At 32.1% G+C, this 25,563-nt stretch overlaps 2 protein-coding genes across 3 annotated transcripts in view; both read right to left on the reverse strand.

Annotated features, from left to right (window-relative positions):
* Positions 1-18,909, reverse strand: part of LOC134706730 (integrin beta-1-A-like) — a 38,074-nt gene extending 19,165 nt beyond the window's left edge. Inside the window, exons 1-10 of one of the 2 annotated variants that reach the window (XM_063565930.1) lie at positions 18,790-18,909; positions 11,088-11,173; positions 8,851-8,955; positions 7,430-7,511; positions 6,357-6,488; positions 5,289-5,385; positions 4,016-4,115; positions 3,204-3,290; positions 765-848; positions 14-100 (exon numbers count right to left, since the gene is read on the reverse strand). In XM_063565930.1, coding sequence (XP_063422000.1) covers positions 14-100; positions 765-848; positions 3,204-3,290; positions 4,016-4,115; positions 5,289-5,385; positions 6,357-6,488; positions 7,430-7,511; positions 8,851-8,955; positions 11,088-11,173; positions 18,790-18,838 — 909 coding nt within the window. In that variant the 5' untranslated portion in view covers positions 18,839-18,909. Of the gene's footprint in view, positions 1-13; positions 101-764; positions 849-3,203; positions 3,291-4,015; positions 4,116-5,288; positions 5,386-6,356; positions 6,489-7,429; positions 7,512-8,850; positions 8,956-11,087; positions 11,174-17,337; positions 17,489-18,789 lie in introns of those variants that run through there. The other variant, XM_063565928.1, reaches the window with a different exon arrangement.
* On the reverse strand, positions 18,889-25,264 carry LOC134705655 (uncharacterized). The gene is made up of 5 exons (XM_063564375.1): positions 25,143-25,264; positions 23,620-23,664; positions 22,198-22,448; positions 21,752-21,890; positions 18,889-18,905 (listed from the first exon to the last, which is right to left on the reverse strand). Exons 1-5 carry the CDS (start codon positions 25,189-25,191, stop codon positions 18,889-18,891), a joined length of 501 nt encoding a protein of 166 aa, XP_063420445.1. The 5' UTR covers positions 25,192-25,264.
* Positions 25,265-25,563: the final 299 nt, after the last annotated feature.

Genomic DNA, 25,563 nt, shown 5'->3' on the forward strand with positions numbered 1-25,563 from the left:
ATAAATGACTTACCAATATGGTATCATGTGTATATTTCATGTTGGGTCCTTCCGGAGCCAGATGACACTGTAGATCATGAGGTCTTACAATACCAGCCAACTGAAACATACAAGACATCAATACTATCTAACGGATTAAAAAACTGAGCAAGAGGCTGTCAAAACAACAGCAATCTAGGTTTACACAAATTTATAAGTGTCATTGGCAACAAAGGGCCATTACTTCCTCATGAATCGTTAGCCAAAGATAAAATAGCCAATAACCCAGATTATTTAGCTCCATTATCTCATGTTAATCATTCTAGAATTTTAAAAGGATTGGATCTAGAGTTTTCAAGTAAACATATATAATCAACATACAGTACCATTTTCAAAACAATCAGGGATCTCAACTTTTAATATAAGAAGGTATTTGTCCCCTGAAAGGCTTTGAAACTGAATTAATCTAGTTGTTTATTCATTTTTCAGTATGTTTAAACTTAAATCATTCTTAAAATCATAATTGATTGGAAAGAGCAAATAATTTTGGTGCTAGAATTTCAGCGAAAATTATTGATAGGTTTTATATGCTATTCAAAATTGATTGAAATTACATTTGTCCAAAATATTCTGTTGGCAATCATAATGCAAAGGAACACACCCCACAAGCAATTCCAACACTGAATATTGTTAATCTGTTGTTTTTAGTCCTCCTGAGAAACAATAATTGAATTGGCTGTCAAGATCTTGCCCAACCTTGTTATTTAAAGTATGCATTTTTTTACCTTTCCATCCCCTGCAAAATGATAATCAACATCAGAGGCATATATCAACATTCTTCTTGCTTTATTTCTCCATCCTATTTTATCCTGTAAATATATAAAAAGTTTGTCAATATAAGAATATGGTATCATGTACAATAAGACTGAAATTTTACAGTAATGTCAGCAATTTTGTTTTATTGACTTATTCTCATTTGTTAATTATTTTTTGTTAGTGTTAGTACAAATGTATCTTTTCTTTATTAAAATGTTATTCTTTTTAAAATTTTATTTTAGTGAACATTATTACATTCTATTTTATTTATATTTATACTTGATACTTTCAAAGAAGTTGTTGATTGGTTGATAATGTGGGATGGCTTAATGTCCAGTGGCAATAATATCATGCATATTCAGAACAAGAAACTATATATTGAAATACCTTAACCACTGTGTATCATCACCACTTGGTCCGGGGAAAACTAATACAAATATCGATAGCATGATAATGGATGAAGGAAGTGTCTCTGTTAACCCAAAAGATATTTTGTCTAGGATACATTCAATCTTATGTTTTGTCAACTTTAGCAAAGCGTTCAACTCAGTCAACCACACTGTCTAGTGGAATAAACTTTTTAACTTCAGGAATATCTGGGAATATGTTCAAAACGATCAGATGTCTTTATTCAAAACTAAAAGTTGCTGTCCGATTATCACCTGGTATACTCACGGAATGTTTCTCAATAGATTCTGGTGTATGTCAAGGTGATTACCTTGCTATGACAATTTTTGCTTTTTTTCATAGACAGCCAAGTGCCAGAGATTTAACAGTCTATGGTATGGAGTTCCAATTAGTAATGATATGGTCAGTTGCTTACTATATGCAGATGATATTTTGTTTATATCTGAAAGTGCTCACAGTTTACAAACTCAGCTGGATACATTACACGAATGGACAAATTAAACTGCTTAATGATATCTGAAAATATGGACTACACTGTTGAAAGAGCTCTCAACAGCAGCTAGTAGAGCACTTGGATCACTTACATTAAAATATCTTCATATGGGTAATATGGACTTTGCTACATATACAAAAAATATATGAAAATACGGTTATCCCTGAAATGGACTATGCGTAAGGGGCATCGGGATCTAAGCGTCATGATGTACTTGAAAGATTCCAGTATAGAGCAATTCGTACTTTCTTGGGTGTTCGGAAAACTCCCCGATTTCAGCAATAACAGGTGATTCGGATGGACTTCTATACTTGTAAACAATTAATGTAATATAGTTTGTTCATAGTGTAGACTTATGAAATTGCCTGATTTCAGGAGCAGTTGTAAATTATTCCTCTTGTCCAGAAAACAGCGATCGGCTTAGCTAGATTCGATGCGGTACACTACCTTTAGAAGTCAACGAGGTCCATATCAAATTATTCCAGCCGACTGGAGAATCTGTAAAGTATGCAACTCTTATATGACTGAAACTGAAAAACACTTTTTGCTTTTGTGTGACTGTTACTCTGCTAGAAGGAACGAACTCAAATGAGAACTCACCTCTGTTAACTCTGAAGAAGCACTAAAAGAACTGTTAACGAGCAAACCAAAAACACAAACTTTATCATACACTGTTTAAGGATAAGTCAAGATGTTATATAAAGACTTTTACTTCAACAAAACTACACGACGTACAAATTGTAAAACTTGATATATTATATCAAATCAAATTTAGCTATACATGTATTATAATGTTTTAAAACAAGTGAAACTGCAAGCAACTGCTCACTAATGATAGCCTAGCCGCAAGTGGATAATATTAATAGTGTAAAAATATGCAATATTTCAGAAATCCTTGTATTGTAGTTCCCAAGGAAATGTGATAAAAATTTTCAACTTGGCTATCATGTGTAAAATCTAACAAGTGTTTGGTAACATGAAATTGTCGAGTGATGAATCTGAAAACGCATCACACGGTTTATCTGACTGATATATAAACCCTGAAACCAAATTTCAGAAATCCTTGTATTGAAGTTCCTGAGAAAAATGCAATGAACAATATTCATAGGACGTACGGACTGACGGACCGAAAGACTGACGGAAGGATGGATGAACAGACAGAGGTAAAACAGTATACCCCCCTTTTTTAAAGTGAGGGTATAATGACAGTGCTTCATAAGCCTATAAGGCTGGCTGAAAATAACATTGTTCATAACATATGTATTATATTATGGCAATTCAGGTTGCACTTATATAAATTATTTATTCATTCATTCATTATATAGAGGTAGCCTTAGCCCTGTTCTCTGTTCATTGTCTAAGAAAAACAACATTATAGAACATATACAGTACCAACATAAAGGTACATATGTTTTCCCTAGACCATGAACAGAAGACCAGGCTATGGGTACCTATATCCAGTGGTTAGGATCACACACAGTGTTTATATAACTAGACAAATACAAACCCCACAAACTGCAACCTGCATCACGCCATCTAACAACCCTTCCGTTTTATCTCTGTTTGCAGTTGTTTGGGTATTTCTTACAACAGCCTGTAAAAAATAATATTTTTATAAGAACCATTACACAAATGCTTCAAAAACCTAATAACCTAATAATTATGGTATGTTCTGGGACAATTTTCTATTTACCTGTTATAAAAATTCATCAAAATTTTATAATCCCACAACAAAGTTTTAAGTTGGCATATAAACAGATCAACGAATAATTGGATGTGCAGACTGAAAACATCATGCCCCTAGGTGGGACATAAATATAGTCATTAGATAACATAACCAGATAATATGATCATTGGTTCACATTATCACCAACCTTTTGAACAAATATAGTCATTAGATAACCCATCTAGAAAATATGATGAGTGGTTCGCATTATCATCAACTTCTGAACAAATATAATCATTAGATATAAACCCTTCCAGAAAATATTATTAGTGGTTTACATTATCACCAAACTTCTGAACACCAGAATTGAAGCTTGTCCCAGCTATTTTTGCAGAAGGGACAATTATAAATGGTCTGTAATCTACTTATTCAAAAGATTTACCACTGGATGATTTTTATTCCTAGATGAAGGAAAAAGGAATCAGAATTCCGGTTTTAATATTTCAACAATTTACTTTTTTTTGTTACTATTCCAACATAATTTCATAAATGACAAAAGTAAACATTTTTATCCCTTTATTCAGACTTTATTTTTAAAATCAAAGCCAGTCTATAACTACTTTTAAGATGTTTTAAGTCTAGTTTATACTTACTCTAAATGCTTGTACATCATTGGTAAGATTCAGCCTGTGTAGAAAGGAATGTGGTGGAGCACAGATAAGGTTAGGATCACCAGGACAAGGATTTTGTAAACTGAAAAAAAAAGTAATAAGGCTCAAGGCAAAAGACATAGTTTTTTTCTGGGCACATTTCTTATTATATGACTGTAATTTCAAATCTATCAAATCTTTACAAGTTTCTTACACATACAATCTTTTGTTGAATTTTTGTATTTATTCTTCATGGGCCTGTCAGAGTTTCCTATATAAAGTATGTGTCCTGGGTCATGTTATTGTTGCACACCAAAAGAAATGAAAATAAATAAAACCAAAAACCAAGCAACACTTTAAACCAAACATGTAAGTTCTCAAGATGTACCAACGTAATTTATTGTGTATATACCATATGTGAATAGAACATATGATGAGCAATAGGCTGCTAGGCAATGTATGATTTTTCATATAGTGTCTTTTTTAGTACATTTATTTTAAACAATATGTCCATGGGACAAAGATGCTCTTGCTTGTAAATATATATATATGGCAAATTCTTTAAATTTTCAATTGACCACTGAACATAACTCAGGAACAGTGAAAGTGATGCCATCCAAATCAACTTCATCTGTGTTTGGTGGTAATTAGCATTGTGTCAAAGTTTATAATATTTGGTTGAAGCAAATTAAAATAGAGTGTGGATATGGCAAATTAGCAACTTTCATTGATGAAAGAGACAAAACTCAATAGCGACAGTGATACCACCCAAAGGTAAACTAAAGTTAGAGAATGAAAACTCATGGGTTGATTATGGGTAAAACTTAACTCCATCCCGTCCATCACAGTAGGACATAAACTTCTCAAAAAAAGTAAATGTTTTTCTTTGTAGTCAAGCATGCGACAGGCAATGTGATTTTTCAGAGAGGGGAGTTTTGAACAGCCAGCGTGAATGATTGTCCTATTTAGGTCAAATATGTCAATTTCTAATTGCAACACATTGCAGTCATGATAAATAAATAAGTAACAACTTGTGCATCATTTAAGACTTTAAAAAATATTGTAAATGCATGCCAATTTGCTAAAATTCATTATTTTGCAGTAGTCAATATACACATATTGGATGAAGAGCATGTGTTTATTCACAAAGCAAAAGAAGCAAGTCATATTATAATCCCTCATTAGTATATATGAAAACATTTTAACAGAATATTGAACTACATAATATGTAAATCAAATGTCTAAAAAAAAGTTTGGTATGAACTTAATTACTTACTATTCTGGTGTTGTATGAGTGTAAGGTAAAGTTACTTTGTCCATTGATGTTCCATATCCGAATCTAAAATCAGTTGTCAAATTTCGAATAGAAGTACCTAAAATTAAATTAAACTCATACTTTAAAGATAGCAATAATGTTTTCAATCTTTATTGAAATTCTGTAAATTTATTAATTGCAGATATAGATCAGCATCCATGTGACTTAGATATCATGACTTACAACAAGAAAATCATCCATTCTTTAACACATACAGGTACTAATAGAAGCTGACAAAATGAAACTCTTCACATTTTTAATATAGTGACAGAATAAAAATATTCTGAGTTCAAAAATTGTGCAATTCAATGATAGATCAAAGATTTTCAGATTTCCCATTTGCAAAAATAGAAACATGGGTTACTAAAATAGCACAAACAGATATAATTTGAAACACTTTCAAAGTAATGCCGAGTCATTGGACCTTCTAACAAACAACACAAAAACACAAATCTCAATAGTTGCTTCTGGACAATTTTTGCAATTTTGCATGGTTTTCTCTGAGATCAGCTCTTAAATATATATTTAGTATTGACCTTGACCTTTCAAACATACACTTTGATCACAACACTCTCTTTTTTGTGGGTGAGAATAATATCAAGCTTTATTAATACTGTAGATTTATAACTATTTTTTGTATACCAATTTTTGCTAATATTGTGGGTACAGGTCAAGGAATAACACATTTTCTATAGGCATGCATGCAGACTTTATCAAAACCCATGAACATGTAAGTTTTCCTTAATCCAAGAAAATTGGTATCCAGGAAAATAACTGAATCCACAGAATCAACTATTAAAGGCATTAAAAAAATTAGACTATGTATGCTTTCTATATGATCCAAATATCCCAAGACTCTGAACAGCATAACAGTTTGTTTTTATTTCACAAAACTACGATAACTATTTCTAAGGTCCTCTTGTCTTCAATCATAGGACCAGAAAATATTGTATATACATACAATGTAGATCTACGCCATGTTTTTTTATGTTTTTGGATGTGTTTTTTACGATTTTCTATATTACTAACCTATGTCATCAGCTAGATCTGCTAACTGTGTTCTAAGATTTCTCATTGTATATGATGGATCTACTAGAAAGTATATATCTACAGGAAAGTTTTGTGCTACTCTGTACTTGAAAGTCCACCTAAACAATTTATCTAAAATAAAATCATAATTATCAGACCCCCGTGTCTGCAACATTATACTAGAAAGACCATGGCACGATGTTTAAGATGTATCTAGAACAAACATTTGTACAACAAAAATGCTTTTCTTTAGATTATTTTCTTTATAGCTCTTAATATCATAGTATTTTTTACACATTGATTATAAGTTTAATAATAGATATTTAATTTTGAAGAAAAGATTGAAATCAATATTGTAGTATGTTCAGCCTACATGAACCAAATTATGAAGTGATATAGTAAAAAATGCATAGACATTTTAGACACCAACTTGTTTTTTAAAAACGATGTGAACTGTTGTTTATATTCTTACACTTCAAAGACACTTCATGATATGAAGTCATTCAACATATTTCCCAACATTAAATGAAAGCTGTCAATGTGATTCCTATCCTTCTTACTATTAAAATTCTAATTCAATCATTGTGACATGACTGTTCAAAATTAATGTAAAAAATGCCTAAAATATCTTTTTAAAATTAGACATTACCCCGGCATATTTAATTCGTGAGATATGAAATTACAGCTGAAATCATGAATAACAAAGTTGTCAGCTAAGTTATTAAAGTCATATTAGTAAAATATTTACGGAATGACTATAATATTTTTTCTATCATAAAAAATGTGGTTCACACTTTAGAATAACCCACTATGCAGGTTATTTATTGTGCACCACATTTTTGATGTTATTTCTTCATAGACAGAAAAAATAATACAGCCATTTCTTATAGTTTAATTCTACATTCCATTTTAAAGAGGAGTAAACCATGGGAAAACGTTGATGACATGACCTCAGATGACAAAACTATGTCTATGAGCTGATAAACAAAACAATGTCAGCCAATCAGAAGACGCCTTACATCCAAAATTAAATTCTTAAAGTATAAAATACAATACATAATACAGGTACTTACTTGGAACTAATCTAATTTTAACCTCCTGTGGTTGTAGCTGTATAGGTTCCACCCCCACCCCACCATCTTGTAAAGGTTTATCCTAAAAAAAAATATATAATGGACAATGTACATAAAAAAAAAATTTTTAAAATTGATGATATGTACATGTTTACAATACCTACAGATAAACAAAATGAAATAATCTTGTAGTTTACAATTTCACTGTTTAGGAACTCTCAAATTAGTGGCAATTTAGTGTTCGATAAAAAAAAATAAACTAGAGGCTCTCAAGAGCCTGTATCGCTCACCTGACTCTACTTGGGTTTTTGAAATCATATAAAATTTGGCTACAAAGTAACAACACTTGGCCAGCACCTCATAAGGAAATGACTATTCATGCTATGTTTGATTTCATTCAATTTCATGGTTCTCTAGAAGAAGACTTTTGTACGGTTTTCCCATAGGGTCTTATGTTAAACTAAGTCCCCAGCTGGCGGCCATCTTGGATGATGGATCAGCTACAAAGTAACAACACTTGGTTAACACCTCATAAGGAACATTCATGCAATGTTGGATTTCATTCCATTCAGTGGTTCTCTAGAAGAAGTCATTTGTATGTATTTCCCATAGGGTCCTATGTTAAACTTAGTCCCCCGCTGGCAGCCATCTTGGATGATGGATCGGCTACAAAGTAACAACACTTGGTCAGCACCTCATAAGGAACATTCATGCTATGTTTGGTTTCATTCCATTCAGTGGTTCTCAAGAAGAAGTCATTTGTATGCATTCCCCATAGGGTCCTATGTTAAACTAAGTCCCCTTGCTGGTGGCCATCTTTGATGACGGATCGGCTACAAAGTAACAAAACTTGGTCAGCACCTCATAAGGAACATTCATGACATGTTTGGTTCCATTCCATTCAGTGGTTCTCTAGAAGAAGTTCAAAATGTAAAATGTTAATGACGACGACAGACGACGACGGACGACAGACGAAGGACGCCAAGTGATGAGAAAAGCTCACTTGGCCCTTCGGGCAAGGTGAGCTAAAAATGCTTCATTTGGTTGCAATCTGATAGTTTTGAGTTTTTGGAAATTGTACAAACTACCAAATCAATACATATTGGGTTTGATGTTCAATTAGGGGGGCAGGAAATCAGGATGGGGTGTTTTTAAGCTCAGGATTTCAGGATCGATCCTTTCTGAATCTGGGAAATTATTTTTTTTGAATTTCAAGATGTCAGGATTAAATTTCTTTAAATTCAGAACCTCGGAATTTCAAAGCCTAAGATATTGGGATCTGGACCCATTCGACCCCCCCTTTCTTCTACAATTATATTCCTTAAATGGTGAGATGTTATTTATTTTCAAAATGGTATTGTATAAATACATATAATGCTCTTCTATGCAGAAAAATAGATCATCACAATCATAAATTTTACCTTTATTTTTGTTATACTTGGTACAGGATGGCGAACAATATCACCAGAGGAGCAACCATTTGATGTCAGAGTTGCTAACACAGCACACCTTGTCTCATTGTAATTCTGAAAATAATAAAAAGTTATAAAACCAAAAATGTTAGACAACATTCCTTTTGAGAAGATATAAGTTAAATCATACCCACTTTTAATATAAAAAAAAAAGACAAATATAAATTTCATAAAAAGTTTTCATGAAATAAATTGTAGAGTGGTAAAACAAGTACAAATAAATGATGAAAAATGTCCCCTGCTAAAGCTGCTTGCATGTAACATTATGAAGGGACATAACTAGAGATCTGTCAAAGTGATGCCACCCACATTCCAGTTTTATCTACAGGTTATGGTTGAAAGTATTGTCTTCAAGTTTCAAAATAATTGGTTGAGACAAACTTAAGTCGTCAATTAGTTATATAGAGAATGGAAACAAACAATTTCTGAGTTTTTTCCATTTATAAAAGCGCATAGCTCTAGAACAGTTACATTGAGGCCACCAAAATTCAAACTTTGATCTGTGTTATGTGGTTGTAGGCATTGTGCATAAGTAACATAACATTTGGTTATAAAAGGTAAACTAGTGTTAGAGAATGGAACTTAATTTTGGAATGGATGTATGGACGGGCAGATTGACAGACAAGGATAACACTTAAGCCTCTTTTGCCACAAGGGTATAAAAATGTAGCATAAATGAGCTGTGATTTATCTGTATTGTATTTGTATCAATTATGTAATTTTAGTCCACACTTTTGTTTATAGTCTATTATCTTTGGCTGTGTAGTTGTTGTCTACAGCGTTAAAGCCTTCAAGCTTAACTATTTGATTCCACAAGCATGACGGTCATTTTTTTGAAAATTTCAGTTGGATTCTGTTGGCTTGTAGAGCAGAATTTTATACGCCTGTGAACAATTTTACAAGCCAATGGACTTGTGGTTAAGCATGAAGGCTGCAGTTAATATCACTCAGGGTTCAGTCGGAAAAGTTTTTTTTAAACATCAACAACTTTGTTAAACCTTTGATGAGATTTATAGGTAACACGATAGACACAATACTGTAAACCAATCTGTCCTTATTGACTTATCACACCGTGCATCATTGTACAGCAGATATAGGTACTAACCAAGTGGGTGTGAACTATTTTTTTACCTTACACAGTAACGAAAATTTTTGTATTGTTCTCAAAATATCAATGTGTACTTCGATCTAAACATAGTTGTTGCTTTAAGAAATGATTTGGTCGTAGGTTGATGATAAGAGATGTCTCATTATTTTCCCAAAACAAGAATGATTACTACAAACATGCGCAAATACTTGTCAAAGAAGTTGTCCAACATAATTCTACATTCTTTGCAACTCTTCTTCTGATAGAAGGCCACTGTTTGTGTGTAATAAGTATGGCTGTTTCAATAATTGGCATTGAAATCTTTCAAACATGTTATTTTTCGATATTTTATTCCAAAAGAGCGTTGTGTAAGGTGTTGAGCTGACAATATAAATCCTTCCGTACCGTGCATAGTTGAGTTGCAGTACACTGTACACAAAAACTTTATTTTGATACTCCTTTATTACCCCAAAAGATTTAAGGAATGAGTTATAACAGGTAGGTTTATGATCTGTAACTATTTCTTTTGCCCTGTATTAGATTTCTTTCATATAAAACATGTAAATATCTCGACAACTACATTGAAATTGAAAGTTGGTGTTGACATTCACAACTATTTGCGCATGAACAAGTTAATTATAAAGAGGAAAAATTGATGTTGAAAATTATTTGAGAGCAGGAATTTAAAATGTTGAGCTGTATATTTCATATTGATATAGTAAAACAAAGATTTTTGTTACCATGTAAGGTCAAAAATCTCTCACGCCCGCTGGGTTAGTACCTATATCTGCTGTACAATGATACAAGATGAATCAAGTAAATTTGACCATCATGTAAAATCAAAAAGTAGCAAAGATCACCTGAAAGGGTTAAACACGAAATAAAGTATCCGTGAAAATAAGTTTGTTTGCAGTATGTCTTGTCCACTTAATAGTAGCTGGGGCTAAAAATAGAAAACATAGTCATAAAACTAAACTTCTCCCATGTTTTTAATTTCTGCAGACCTGCATCTTATTATATTTTACCTATCATGTGTACATTTGAATATGATTATATATTATGTTGCAAACTATTAAACAAAGAAATACGAGTTACATACCTTTTGTTTACACCATAGGCAGTCTGGACCACTTACAATACATTCACCACATCTTTTCCCTGAACACTGACCATTCACATGTATACCTGCAATATCACAATAATATTTCTTAGTCATTAAGTTTTGTTCTTATTCCATAAAACACTTGAATATTAAACTAAAAACAAATGAAAAGTAAAAACACAAAAATACTGAACTGCAAGGAAAATCAAATAGGAAAGTCCAAAATCAAATGGATAAAATCAAAAGTTCAAACACATCAAACAAATGGATAACAACTGTCATATTCCTGACTTGGTATTATTTAAATTTTAGCTTCTTGTGTACAATTTGGAAATTAGTATGGCGTTCATTATCACTGAACTAGTATATATTTGTTTAGGGGCCACCTGAATGACGCCTCCGGGTGCGGGAATTTCTCGCTACATTGAAGACCTGTTGGTGACCTTCTGCTGTTGTGTTTTTTTATTTTGGTCGGGTTGTTGTCTCTTTGACACATTCCCCATTTCCATTCTCAATTTTATTTTCTTATGTAGAAAAAGGTGGATTGAACCTGGTTTTATAGCTAGCTAAACCTCTCACTTGTATGACAGTCGCATCAAATTTCATTGTATATTGTCAACGATGTGTGAACAAAACAAACAAGCACAAGAAGTAACAAGAGTGCACACACTGATAGTCTCCCCTTTTTTTATTATACATTGATATTATGTTGATAGTCCTAAATATAAAGCCTAATTAAAACTGTCACATAAACTTAACATGAACCAAGATAACTAAACATATACCAATGAACCATGAAAATGAGGTCAAGGTCAGATGAACCAAGGCAGGCAGACATGAACAGCTAACAATTTTTCATACAACAAATACAGTTGACCTATTGCTTATAGTTTAAGAAAAACAAACCAAAACACAAAAAATCAACACTGAGCAATGAACCTTGAAAATGAGGTCAAGGTCAAATAAAACCTGCGCTACTGACATAAAGATCATAAAATATTTCTATACACCAAATATAGTTGATTAATGGCATATAGTATTAGAGAAAAACACCAAATCTGAAAAACTTTACTTTGACCACTGAACCATGAAAATGAGGTCAAGGTCAGATGACATCTGCCCACTAGACATGCACACCTTCCAATCATTCCATACAATAGTTATAGCAGACCTATTGCATAAAGTATGAGAAAAACAGACCAAAACACAAAAATCTAACTATAACCACTGAACCATGAAAATGAGGTCAAGGTCAGATGACACCTGCCAGTTGGACATGTACACCTTACAGTCCTTCCATACACTGAATATACTAGACCTACTGCTTATAGTATCTCAGATATGGACTTGACCACCAAAACTTAACCTTGTTTACTGATCCATGAAATGAAGTCGAGGTCAAGTGAAAACTGTCTGACGGGCATGAGGACCTTGCAAGGTACGCACATACCAAATATAGTTATCCTATTACTTATAATAAGAGAGAATTTAACATTACAAAAAATTTGAACTTTTTTTTCAATCAATCACTGAACCATGAAAATGAGGTCAAGGACATTGGACATGTGACTGACGGAAACTTCGTAACATGGGGCCTCTATATACAAAGTATGAAGCATCCAGGTCTTCTACCTTCTAAAGTATAAAGCTTTAAAGAAGTGAGCTAACACCGATGCTGCCGCCGCCGTAGCCTGACACTGCCGGATCACTATCCCTATGTCGAGCTTTCTGCAACAAAAGTTGCAGGCTCGACAAAAATGACAAAAATAGGGGTAAAGCAGTCAACATTGTGTTATTTCTATAATCACTATAAAAACAACAAATGTAACGAAGAAGCACAAAAAGGCATACATCAAATTTAACATCTTCATTTTGCTAAAAACAGACTGAACAGTAAAAGTAGTATTAATAAATAAAATAGTTTTGTCATTCAAAGTATGATGGTATACATAAGTACAGAGTCACGTTAAAAGAATATCTAAAAAAAACAGACTAAACAGTAAAAGTAATATTAATAAAGACAAATAAAAGAATACTATAACAAGTTATTAAGATGATAAAAAATGTCAGTACACAAAATCTATACTTCAAGACCATCGTGTATTATTTGTGAAGTTGATAGGGAATATTTATCAACAAGTTCTGGTACCTTCCGATGAACTTTTTTAGAAAAAGAACGCAACGTTCTTTTACATACCCCTGTTTTATCAACTTTCTGCTCAGACACTGGTGATGTTTTACAAAGTCTGAGTAGGAGCTGCAAGCTCATGAATACAGAATAAGTTGGGAATGTATATTCCATATAAAGGTTGAAAAAAGTCTTGTCATCAGAGGACAGTGGACTCTAACGTGTACAAAATGTATAGTGTAATCAAAATGCCTGAGACTACTCAACTTTATTATTTATTTTAATATTGAAGCACTATTCCAGCTACATGGGTATTTCAATACCAATATGCAGTCAAAAACATATCAAATGTGTTTTTAAAGAACTCAAGAAAATTTGGTGCTTCTTTTAACAAGAGAAAACTGCAGAATATCACAAATCACAAATTGTGTTGGAAAGCTGACAAGAAAAACTAAGTAAGTATACCAACATTTCAAAGCAATTACAATGTATAGGTTCTATTAAAGAAATAACTTTTTATCAAAAACAGTCAGTAGCTATGTACATCAGTATGAAGGCAAGAATTCCAGGGGCGGATCCAGCCATTTCAAAAAGGGGGGTCCTGACTCCTTACCCAGGACAAAAGGGGGGGGGGGTGTTCCAATCACGTGTTCCCATTGAAATACATTGGTCGATCAAAAAAAGGGGGTTCCAACCACCAACCCCCACCCCCCTCTGGATCCGCGTCTGAATTCACTGAATTATGCATGTGAAAACTGAAAATAATTGTGTTCATTTTCCAGTTGATCTGAGTTGAACGGCAATTCCAGGCCACTGCCCAGCACTTGTCTCTGATCTTTTTACATAAGACTTGAAAGTATATAGATAAGACAGGAACATGTATATATATACTGTTCCCATGCTAAGACAAGTGCCTTTGTTAATGCCTGCACAGAGTGTTCTGTAAAAATAGACGAACCTAGGAATAAGGTATCTTAAGCTTAAGGGGACGGTAACGAACAGTTTCACTTCAATTCCCGTTTGTGATTTCGATGGGCGATTCGATTACTATTGTGGTCACTGATTGTGTTATGGGTGAGCTTGTACTACATCGAATTCTCACCCATCTCATTTATATTTTGAGTAACAAAAAAAAATCATATGAAAACATGGGCCCTATATTGCATATTTTGATGTCAAAATAATAATACGATTACCCGTGTCACGGTACCTGTAGATCTAGATGATCTATGAATCTGGTTGTGTCCTGGCCTTTTATTGCATTTTTTAATAGTATCAAAAACGTCATCAAACAATTGTATCTTAATCTAAAACTGCATGTTTTCTTATAGTCTCATATGTCTGTAACTTATGTCTAATCTTATGTATTTGTATCAGAGACATATATTTATATGTCTCTGCGTGTATGTAATGTAATGAAAGCTCTTTATTGGGCCCTTTAATTGGAAATAAAATATTCTTATTCTTATCGATTTATTTATGTAGACCATAAGAGCTGATACGAAACACTCCTGCAGATTTCGAACCTTCCATCATTAAAAACTCGTAGAATGCGATCAATTGCCTTGGAGACCTTTCCCAAGTCAGGAGCCTGTAATTCAGTGGTTGTCAGTTGCTTATTTGTTACATATTTGTTTTTCGTTCATTTTTTACATAAATAAGGCCGTTAGTTTTCTCGTTTGAATTGTTTTACATTGTCTTATCGGGGCCTTTTATAGCTGACTATGCGGTATGGGCTTTGCTCATTGTTGAAGGCCGTACGGTGACCCATAGTTGTTAATGTTTGTGTCATTTTGGTCTTTTGTGGATAGTTGTCTCATTGGCAATCATACCACATCTTCTTTTTTATATTTAGAATAATTAATAAAAAAATGTCCGTTATTTATTCAAGATTTAGTTGTAATAAAAAACAATTCATATAATTTCAGATATGTAAACACTGCTGAGGTACCTAGACCTAGAACCTCCAGTTATGGTAAAAGATCCTTTAGATTTGAGGCAGCAAAAGTATGGAACTCACTTCCTAATGAGGCTAGACTCATGACTTCTTTTGACAGTTTAGGAATTATATAAATTCCTGGTATGGGGGTCAAAAATGCTTCTGCAGTTCATGTCGTTTCGACCCAGTGCTGTCTCAAAGCTGAAATTTCTTTCTTTTTATAATGGCCTTTTGCTCTGCTTTTTATGCAGTTTTTTTAATATATCTGCCATTAAATGCTAGTGCTTATATTTATTTATTTATTGTTTTTATGCTTTTTGTCTGTTATATTTTATTATCTTCAAGTGATTTGCTGATTCCCCCGCTTCAAAGCACATAGAGGCGCTTGCCACATGAGCTTTGACTCTGGAGGCTCACAAATCAAATAGAGTTGTTTTCATTATATAGCATGTTTTTACCAGTTTTATTTGGTAGTATTTGCATGATGCTGCATGATTTTTTTTATGTGATTGTCGGTTAAAGAGCTCACCAGAGCTCATGTTTTCTCTGTTATTATGTATATATATGCATGCCGACTCTAAATAAAATTTACTTACTTACTTACTTACTACTTATCATAGTCTTACTTGTTTCTGTCTGTGTAATATGCCTTGTCTCAGCCTTTAGCATTGATCAATGATGCTCTAGGCTAACGCTATTGTATCTGGAACGTTTACTAGTATTAGCATAATAGGCCTAAATTTTACTGAAAGATTACTAGATTTGTCAAATACATTTTGATTAGCCGATTTCATCGAATCCGTTTAAAAAAAAAACACCCTCTGATTCATTCCAAGTACTTATGATTCAATAACCTGTTCATATGTGACCATATGTTTTATCTCAAATTCACAAGCAACCTATTCCACTGAGCGGCTCCCACGTGTTTGGGAGGGGTGTCATGAAACAGATATGTAACCTTATTCATGATTGCCGAGGGAATTGTTCCCTATCTTGAAATATTAAATATATATATCTCTATGAGTGTTAATTTCGCTGGGAATATTATACTAAAGATGTGTAGTGTTTTGAAAATAAAGACAATTTAAATGTGGCCATAACTGCATGTCAATTCATACCATAGTACGTACAGAGACATAAAATACACTGCATGGTCTCTGTTTCGTGTTACTACATCATAGGTCTAGTGAACATTTTTGTTTGTTTTTATTGAGTTCCATTGTTTAAGTTATTTGTTTATTTCCGGATAGGAAATCGTGTAGGGAAGATTTCAGTTTTATAAGTAAAAAAACAACACTTTTGTACACATAATCTATCATCATGATCAACAAGAAAACCTCTAAACATGCTAAACGTCATGACAGTGCAATGCTTGCCAAACAATAATCGCCTATTGACTATCTATTTCAGCTTAATGTGCTATAACTACTTATTTGTTTTTGTCTGTTTTGTATTCTTTTGATAATGTTCAAGCTAAACTGTTCTTTTGATATTTTGCATAGTGCATAGAACATAGTAAAAAGAAGAGAGTGGTATTGCCAATGAGACAACTTTCCACAAGAGACCAAATGACCCGAAATTAACATCTAAAGGTCACCGTACCTTCAAAAATGAGAAAAGCCCATCCCGCATAGTCAGCTACATACCTTCCTTTTTCATTAATAGAGTTTGTGTATGCTTCAAGTCCTGATTTGCTTTGATGGTGTGGTTATTGTGTGATAAGTATGAATGCTTTGTTTAAAACGTGCACGTTTAAATGTTTTGTCTGAATCAGACGATATAAAAGCAAAATAGAGTTTTTTTTCTGTATACCTATTTAGTATATGAATAATATTTCAGTTTAACTTATCAATCAAGGATTTGTATAGTCCGACTTACTATATATATAAATCCTTGTATCAACTAAACATGTTTTTCTTCATTTATTCAACATATTTTAGACTATTAATAAAAGCGTTAATTGAAATTACAAACCGGTTAACACCACCCTTCAAACACACAGTCACTTATACTATAACTAATTTAATTTACACTCTTAAATAATTTGATCAATGTTAAAATGATTAGGAAGGATACATATTATTTAATTGGTTTTACACATGCAATAGAATACTCAATTATGTTTTAATTTGTTTCTAACTTTGGAGTAAACTGAGACCTCACTTCACGAAAATACTTACAATTTAAAACAAAAAATAACAATAAAATCCATTCAATTTTATACACAGTCCTAGTTAACTCCATTTTGTATTATATAAATGTTTTGCTATATCAGATTTCCTGTTTAACATCCGCAACTAAGTCAAGTTCCGGGTGTCACAAATACTTTTAGTCACAATGACCACACATTGTCATCATTATACACAGTGAAATCTTCTCATATATTTAAAATACATTTTATACTATCTTCTACTTTATATTGTACAAATAAGGCTTAATTCATTAAGAAAGGAAATAAAACTAGGCTTATTTTCTTGTACTTAGAAAAGACTTTGCACTCTCGAATAATGTCTGTTGGACTTCCTCGTGCCATTAATATACTACACTTAAAAGGTTTTTATCCGAATCCTAATGGTGTACATTGGAAAATTTGATGCTAACTTGGGCATGTAATGTTTTCCTTTTTTAGAAGAATACAAAATGATTCCTCTCATTAAATTATTGTGTCTAGTTAGGATTGTATCGAACTTGTTGAAACGCTATACAATGAAACTAATAGGGTACTACGCAAGTTGCACGTTTGTTTTTTATATAAATATATGATTCAATTGCACTCAAATAACTCAATTAAAAGGCCAAATATATCACAAAGTTGAAAAGCATTATGAATATAAAACTCCGAAATGTTATGTCAAAGTCTGGCTAAGGTTTTTTATGTCCAATTATAGAAATACATTCCGCTTCAAGTAATTCAATAGTATAAGGTATGTATTAAATCACATGAACTAACAGGAAGTAAAAAGTAATCTACCACTTTATACATGCTGCATGTCACATTGTCATGTTTTGGTCCCTAAAAGCCTAGTGTGCTCTATATATATCTTTGAAGTTAAGTTGTTAATACTATTGATAGTATTGTTGGTCACATATTTCATTAATTCAGAAATGAATTCAGAAAAATATTTTTTATGAAAATATTTTGCAATCAGTATGTAGTCCATACACAAATAAATACATTCGAATTAACATTTTCAATTACAAAAGATCACAAAAAGGTACACAAAATGTTGACGACAATATGCTGAACAAAAATGAAGAATGATAAAAATCCGGAAGAAGGAAGGTCATTAAGATCTACAATTTTAAATATGTTAACTCAAACTTCAAAATTAAAATTAGTGACTTTCATTACAAAGAAAAGACACTGTTGACATCTATAATAATCATATATATATATCAGTACATACCAGTTCATACCAATATATATATATGTGTGTATTTGCGATATAAAAATAATGAAACAATTCACGAATACTCAACATGAATAATGTATCCATTGTACTACATTTATTAAAGTTAAGAGAGGGGAAGTTGTATATATATGTATGTATGTATTTATAATTGACATTGTATATAGTTTGTCATAATTCCTTAATCTTATTCATTATATGTAAATAAACATTAAAACTTACCTGCAAAACATATAATAACAGAAAAACAAAAAAATATGTGTAGAAACATTGCTTCGCTCTACTGCAGCCAAACAAGCGTGTGAAAAATACATAACATTATCAGATTCTATTTATACCTACATTTAGGAAATGAATTATAATTTATTCTTTAGCAAAAACACACTATTGATAAGTGGGCCGATTTTTGGGTGGAGGTCTATTCTGTTATATTTTTTTTTAGAATGAAGCAAGAGAAATTTGAACAAACCCTGCCCAGATTAAAATAGGATTTTTTCTTTCTTTCCTCAAACAAACGTTTATAAACATTTTGTGTTATTTATTTTGCCATTTGTCTTCTGTTTAGAAAATGTATCTGTATTTATTTATTTACATAGAAAAAACCAAATGTAAATTTATTTATTTTATGCATTTTTAAGTGTCAAGAAGCACATCCATAGAAGCGTAATTTATAAAGAGTTATTTTTGGTAATGTCTATATGGATAGTTTAAAATGTTCTTAGTACTAAAAACATTTTATTTAATTGATATGTGGTAAATAGATAATTTTAAGTCGATCAACCACGGTAAATGTGATGAAATTTAGACTGTCGACCTAAGGACTTGGTTGTGTCTCTATACATCCAGCACAGCCCCTCAGATACACAAAATACAATTATCTAAATGTCTCTTTGTTTTTATATGCAACGTGTTTGGCATTCGCTGAACACAACTTTTATTGAATCTAATAGATGAATTTGTTTCGATCGGACTTTACTTATTTGTAAGCAGCCAAACTTCATACGCATTCCTTCCCACTTCATATTGGTACCTTTTATTGGAACGAAGAGCTTCGTCTGTGTTCCCCTGTAAAAACATCGGTACTATCTTGTCCGACGTTGCGCGTGATATATGTTCATAATTACGATTTCAATGTAGCATATAGTCATAATAGTGTTCAAAAGTATTTCGGACGTTAAAATAACTAAAATTGTCGTAAAATAAATAACTGACTTTTGATCTGTACAGTTTATGCAATTTTTATGTTGTGTTTAGTTTTTACAGCAAGAGGATAAGAAAAAAGCATGTAAATTAATACTTTGTGTCAAGCCAGAAGTTAAAAAAAAGTAACGACAGTAAAAAACACATTAATTAATATCCTTTGGGAGATATGAATATTTTTTCACCCTAAAATGTCATATTTCCCTCAGGCAATGCCTTCTTTCTTGGTTGTAATATATATCGTCATATCTCCCTCAGACAAGGGAAATCAATGTAGAGTAAACATCGTTCTACCCCGTGCACTTAAGTATATTTTGCGAAATAGAAAATCGTTTTAAATGGGGATTATGGACGAAAGACCAAAAAAACAACCAGCGGAAGACAAAGTTTCAAATAACTAGTGTACACAAAAGTAAACATTGAATACACGAACCACATTAAAAACTGAAAAAACCGAGTTGCTCAAAATGGATTGACAGTGTTGTTTCTTTTGTTGTGATGTTGGTTGGTTGCAAAAATATGTCGATGAAATGGCAGACATGAAACAATAGGATAATGACGACTTACTAACATAAATTCCCCCACTTCTTTATTAAATTATAATGGTTTGTAATGATCATGAGAAATAGAAGACCAAAACAAGTAAATTGAATAAATATTTTACATACACAACTTTTAAAGAAATAAATGTCTAATTACAACATCAGTATCTACTTGATGATCCACTTCCAAATATCTTAAAGATGTTATTAAAATTGATTAGAAAAATATTTTATGAATTCTTGTGTTTCGAGATCTCAAACAATATTTTTTGTCGAGAGTTTTCTTACACAATGTCACGATGTGGTGGAATCGTTGAGTATACCGAATGCTGGTGTTACTTTCAAATAGTTCATAGTGGTAGTATAGCTACATGTGTTAAATCTCGCATTTATACGAGCTCGTATCTTTTTTTTTTTTTTTTTTTTATCTAAGTAGATCGGGCATTTTAATAAATTTGAAAACAACACGTACATAATAATTTCATGCGTCCGAAGTACTTTTATGGAGTTACCTTCATCAGGAACGCTCATAGCCAAACATTTGAAATCCGAGGATGCATAAATACCGAAACCGTTAAACTTCGAGAAAGAATGGTTTTTTTTAAGACCACAATGTGCTTTTTAAAAAAATGAACCTTTAAAAATGCTTATGTAATATTAATATTAACTTCTTGATCTCTTGCGTTTTTGTACACTGGACCAATGCCACTGTTGGTTGACTGTAAGTTCCCGATTGTGTCATCTCCATAGTCAGGACATAGGTACTGCGTTACTATTCATTTGACCAATGCAACTGTTGGTTGACTGTAAGTTCCCGATAGTGTCATCTCCATAGTCAGGGCATAGGTACTGCGTTACTATTCATTTGACCAATGCCACTGTTGGTTGACTGTAAGTTCCCGATAGTGTCATCTCCATAGTCAGGGCATAGGTACTGCGTTACTATTCATTTGACTAATGCAACTGTTGATTGACTGTAATTTCCCGCTAGTGTCATCTCCATAGTCAGGGCATAGGTACTGCGTTACTAGTGAGAGTGTTAGCGCTATAAAACCATTTTGTTATTTGATTTTGCCATGTGATTATGGACTTTCAGAATTGATTTTCCTCTAGGTTTAGTATTTTTGTGATTTTACTTTTTACTATTTATTAGACCAATGTCACTGTTTATGGACTATAAGTCCCCGAGTGTATCATCTCTGTAGTCAGGGATTACAGAACACCCTGATTAACAACATATTATTCTAAATTCCCCGCTGATGAATTGTATCTGTTTTGATTTAGGTAAAGTGGCTTTGATAGAATGTAGACGGACATACGACAAGAATACGCCACTAAACCAAACCACAAAACATTCTCTAAAAACTTTCAGTTAACAAAATAATAAATGTCAGAATTAAATTACCTCCATAAAAAAATAATAAATGTCTGAAATAAATTACCTCCATAACAAACTTCGATTTGAAGATTGCTTATAACTGGAATCAGATCACCACTTGGGACGAAGACTAATTTGAATATACTGCTGTCTATTCTCTCAGGCAACTTGAATGATACCAATGGTTCGTTGGCTTCTTGTGGCTGAAAACAAATTTCAACCAAATGTGATACCAATGAAAAGTTCTTGTGAAATGAAGGAACAATAAATCAATATTGCTTGTAGTGTTATGTCACATTTGTGAGTATACATTAAAAATATTTGTCTATACGATAGTAATAACACATTGCGAGTACTTTATCTTTTTCTGATGTTTTTTTAGGGGGGGGGGTACAATACCCTTTATAGTGCTACAGATTTAAACTGTCACATTCTACTTTTCCCTATTCATTGAAATGAAAAAATATATGTTCAAATGACCAATTTAAACTGAGCAGAAACATAATTTACCTTTATATATCTTTCAACTTCAAGAGTCACAGATTCTACATTTTTGACGTTAACTGCCACAGACATAAATGTTACAGGAACTTTACTGGTGAAAACAATATATGATTCATTTGTATATAAAGGTGACCATGAATTAAGTGGTTGGCCTGTTTTATTCAGAATGTCTAAAACATCTTTTCCATGTTCAATCGATGATGGTACTATTGAGAAGTCGTCAGTAGAAGTTGTATTGAAAGGCTGCTCATCACATCCTGAAACAAATTTTATTACTATATAAAAATATTAATTTTCGTGAACCATTTAGGTTACAAAAATTCCAAAATATGGCATCTGTAAGGAGAGTTCTTCAGGTAATGTGAATACACAGAACCCCAATCCATTTTATCTTTTGCTAAAAGTATTTATCATTTTCTATTTTGTATGTGCTTACAACATTCCATTTTTCAATAATTTCGATTAAAATATTCTAACACCTGCAGTTGAAATAGGCCAGATGCCGAAAACAAACATTTCCTGACTGGTTGAAATACTGTGGCCTCGTTACGATATATGAAATAATGGGATATGTGTACAATAAAACAATAAAAATAGAAACGTTATAAGGTAAACTGGACCATGGGGGATTTGGTGTGGGTAATTTTTATTTTAAGCTGCGCATAATTATTACAAAATGGAGTGAAGATAATCTTAGATTTACTTTTACCTTTCAAAACGCATGCTTATGAGTACAATATATAACCTTTTAATAAAAAAATCCTATCGGAATTGGTAGACGACAAAACATTCAGAGAGCAAATCGTATTTGTACTTTGTGCAATTCCGGTGATATTGGCGACGAGTTCCATTATATTTTAGAATGCTCGCGATCGACAAAAGACGATAGTAGACAACTGCTACTAAAGCATCGTTTTATAAACAGACCAAATATTTTAAGATTTCAAGGTCTAAGGAATAGTACCAATCCGTCTGAACTGAACAATATGTGCAAGTTTATAAGAATTATTATTAAATGCCTAGAATCTTCAAGGTAATCACTTTATGTCTCTACTTTACATTTGTATTTAAAATTTATCCTATTTTAATTTATTTGTATATGTCTCTGTACCATTTGTACTTTAGCTTATGGGAATAAAGATATATATATATTCCTTACTATTAACTATCTATATAAAGGGGTTTTCACGATGGAAATTGTTTCAATTAAAACATGAATAATATCACTGAGGCTCTATTAAACACGTAAGAACAACTGGCGTGTAGAAAAAAATCAAGGAGAAGAAAATCGACAATTTGAAGCCGACCTTTTTTATTAAAAGAATTAATGCTCTAGTATATCTAAAAAAATTCAAATCTTTTTTATTCTGATGCATAATTTTGAACACAATCTACACCATGTATTCATTAAATACAAAACATACATACCTGATGTTGTTGGTTTTGGTTCTGTTGTTGGTAGTTCTGTTACTTCTGTAAATAAACCATATTTGATAATCTTGAAAGGTAAACATTTTGAAAGAGATAAATATCTGACATTAGTCGATACAAAGTTAATGTAAACATTAAAAGACAATCTAGTTGTGGTATCGTCTAACGGCTACACCTGGTTTAATACTGATCAAATTTCGATGGTATAGACAAAAACATTTTAAACTTCTAATAAATATCTTAGTTATATGACTTAACTGATCATTTATGTCAGACGTCATTTAGAAGGCAACAGACAAAAAATCCTATAAAAACCTTACGCTTCTTTTCCGAAATTATCTCGGTTCTTGATTGTTACCTTCAATCCGACTATATATTTTCAAATATCGTCCAAGAAACAATACATTGCACTCTAAACGAATGGTTAACTATTAAAAAAAAGACACCTGTTTATCGAATATCGCTTTTAAAGAAATATAATAAGTATGGATTTTGAATTCACCGCCTTAAAACACCAATAAGCAGTCAAATATTACATAGGGTCTGAACTACCGGAATATACTATATAGTATGCCTGGTAAATAGGAGAAATTGGTTATATCTTAAGGGCTTTGGGAACCTAACAAAATCGTTACAAGCCAATTAAGTTCTTCAATGTAGAGACTTTCTATAAGACTAAGGTATACACAATTCCTTCCTAGTCTCAACCTTCTACATTTCGGAGCACCTGAGATCACCCTTAGTTTTTGGTGGGGTTCGTGTTGTTTATTCTTTAGTTTTCTATGTTGTGTCATGTGTACTATTGTTTTTCTGTTTGTCTTTTTTATTTTTAGCCATGGCGTTGTCAGTTTGTTTAAGATTTATGAGTTTTTACTGTCCCTTTGGTATCTTTCGTCCCTCTTTTTTCATCTAAAAAAACTGTCATATTTTTTTTTCAAAAAGCATGGAGTGCTTTTATATTTGAAGTCCAGTTGATAAAAGTATAAGAGGTCACATATTTCAAGCACTAGATACTTTGCATTTATTAATATAATAAGATAAACCTATTGTTGCTGAAACTATTTATTAACTAGTAAGTATTCTAAAGAAAAATATAGATATATTCGAATTAACATTTACAAATAAAAGGTATTTCAAATTTTGACGGTACGCAAAGAAAAATGAAGAATGATAAAAATCAGGAAGAAGGAAGGTCATTCAGAACTAAAATTTGAAATCAGATAACTCAAACTTCAAAAAATAAAATCAATGATCTTTAAAACAAAACAAAAAGTTCTGACATGCAACATTCAGACCAATATATAATTAATCAGAATCAAAATAATTCATTAATATTTATATATTTAATTAATATATCTATTTGCAATATGAAAATAATGAAACAATTCATGATTAATGTTTTCATTGTACTACTTTGAATTGAAAGGGGAAGTTGTACGAGTATTGTTAATTTACTGTGTTTTACCAGCGTATATAGTTCCTTAAGCTTATGTACTTTATGTAAAAAAAATAAAACTTACCTGCAAAACATGCAATAAAGGAAAAACTAAAAATTAATTGTAGAAACATTGATCACTGTGCCGATGTTTAGGTGGAGGCCTTTTCCGTCATCTGGTTGTTTTTCATTTGTTTAAAGAAAGTGATAAGAAAATTTTATTATCTAATTTGCACATTTTCTTCCGTATTTACAAAACGTAGTTGTATTTATTAACAAAGATAAAAACAAAGATAAACTTATTCATTTTAGTTGTGTTAAAGTGTCAAGAAGCACACCCATTCAAGTTTAATATATAAAAGAGTTATTTTTCTGTACCCCTGGGTACACGTTGTGTAGGGGACAACAATCCAAATGATAAAAATGAAAATGAAGTGACAAATATTAACACACCAACGACAGATTATTCGGTCTAGTAAACAATCTAATGTAATCTTTTCCCATAG

Source organism: Mytilus trossulus, chromosome 2 (genome assembly GCF_036588685.1).
Source record: "Mytilus trossulus isolate FHL-02 chromosome 2, PNRI_Mtr1.1.1.hap1, whole genome shotgun sequence".
NCBI lineage: Eukaryota > Metazoa > Mollusca > Bivalvia > Mytilida > Mytilidae > Mytilus > Mytilus trossulus.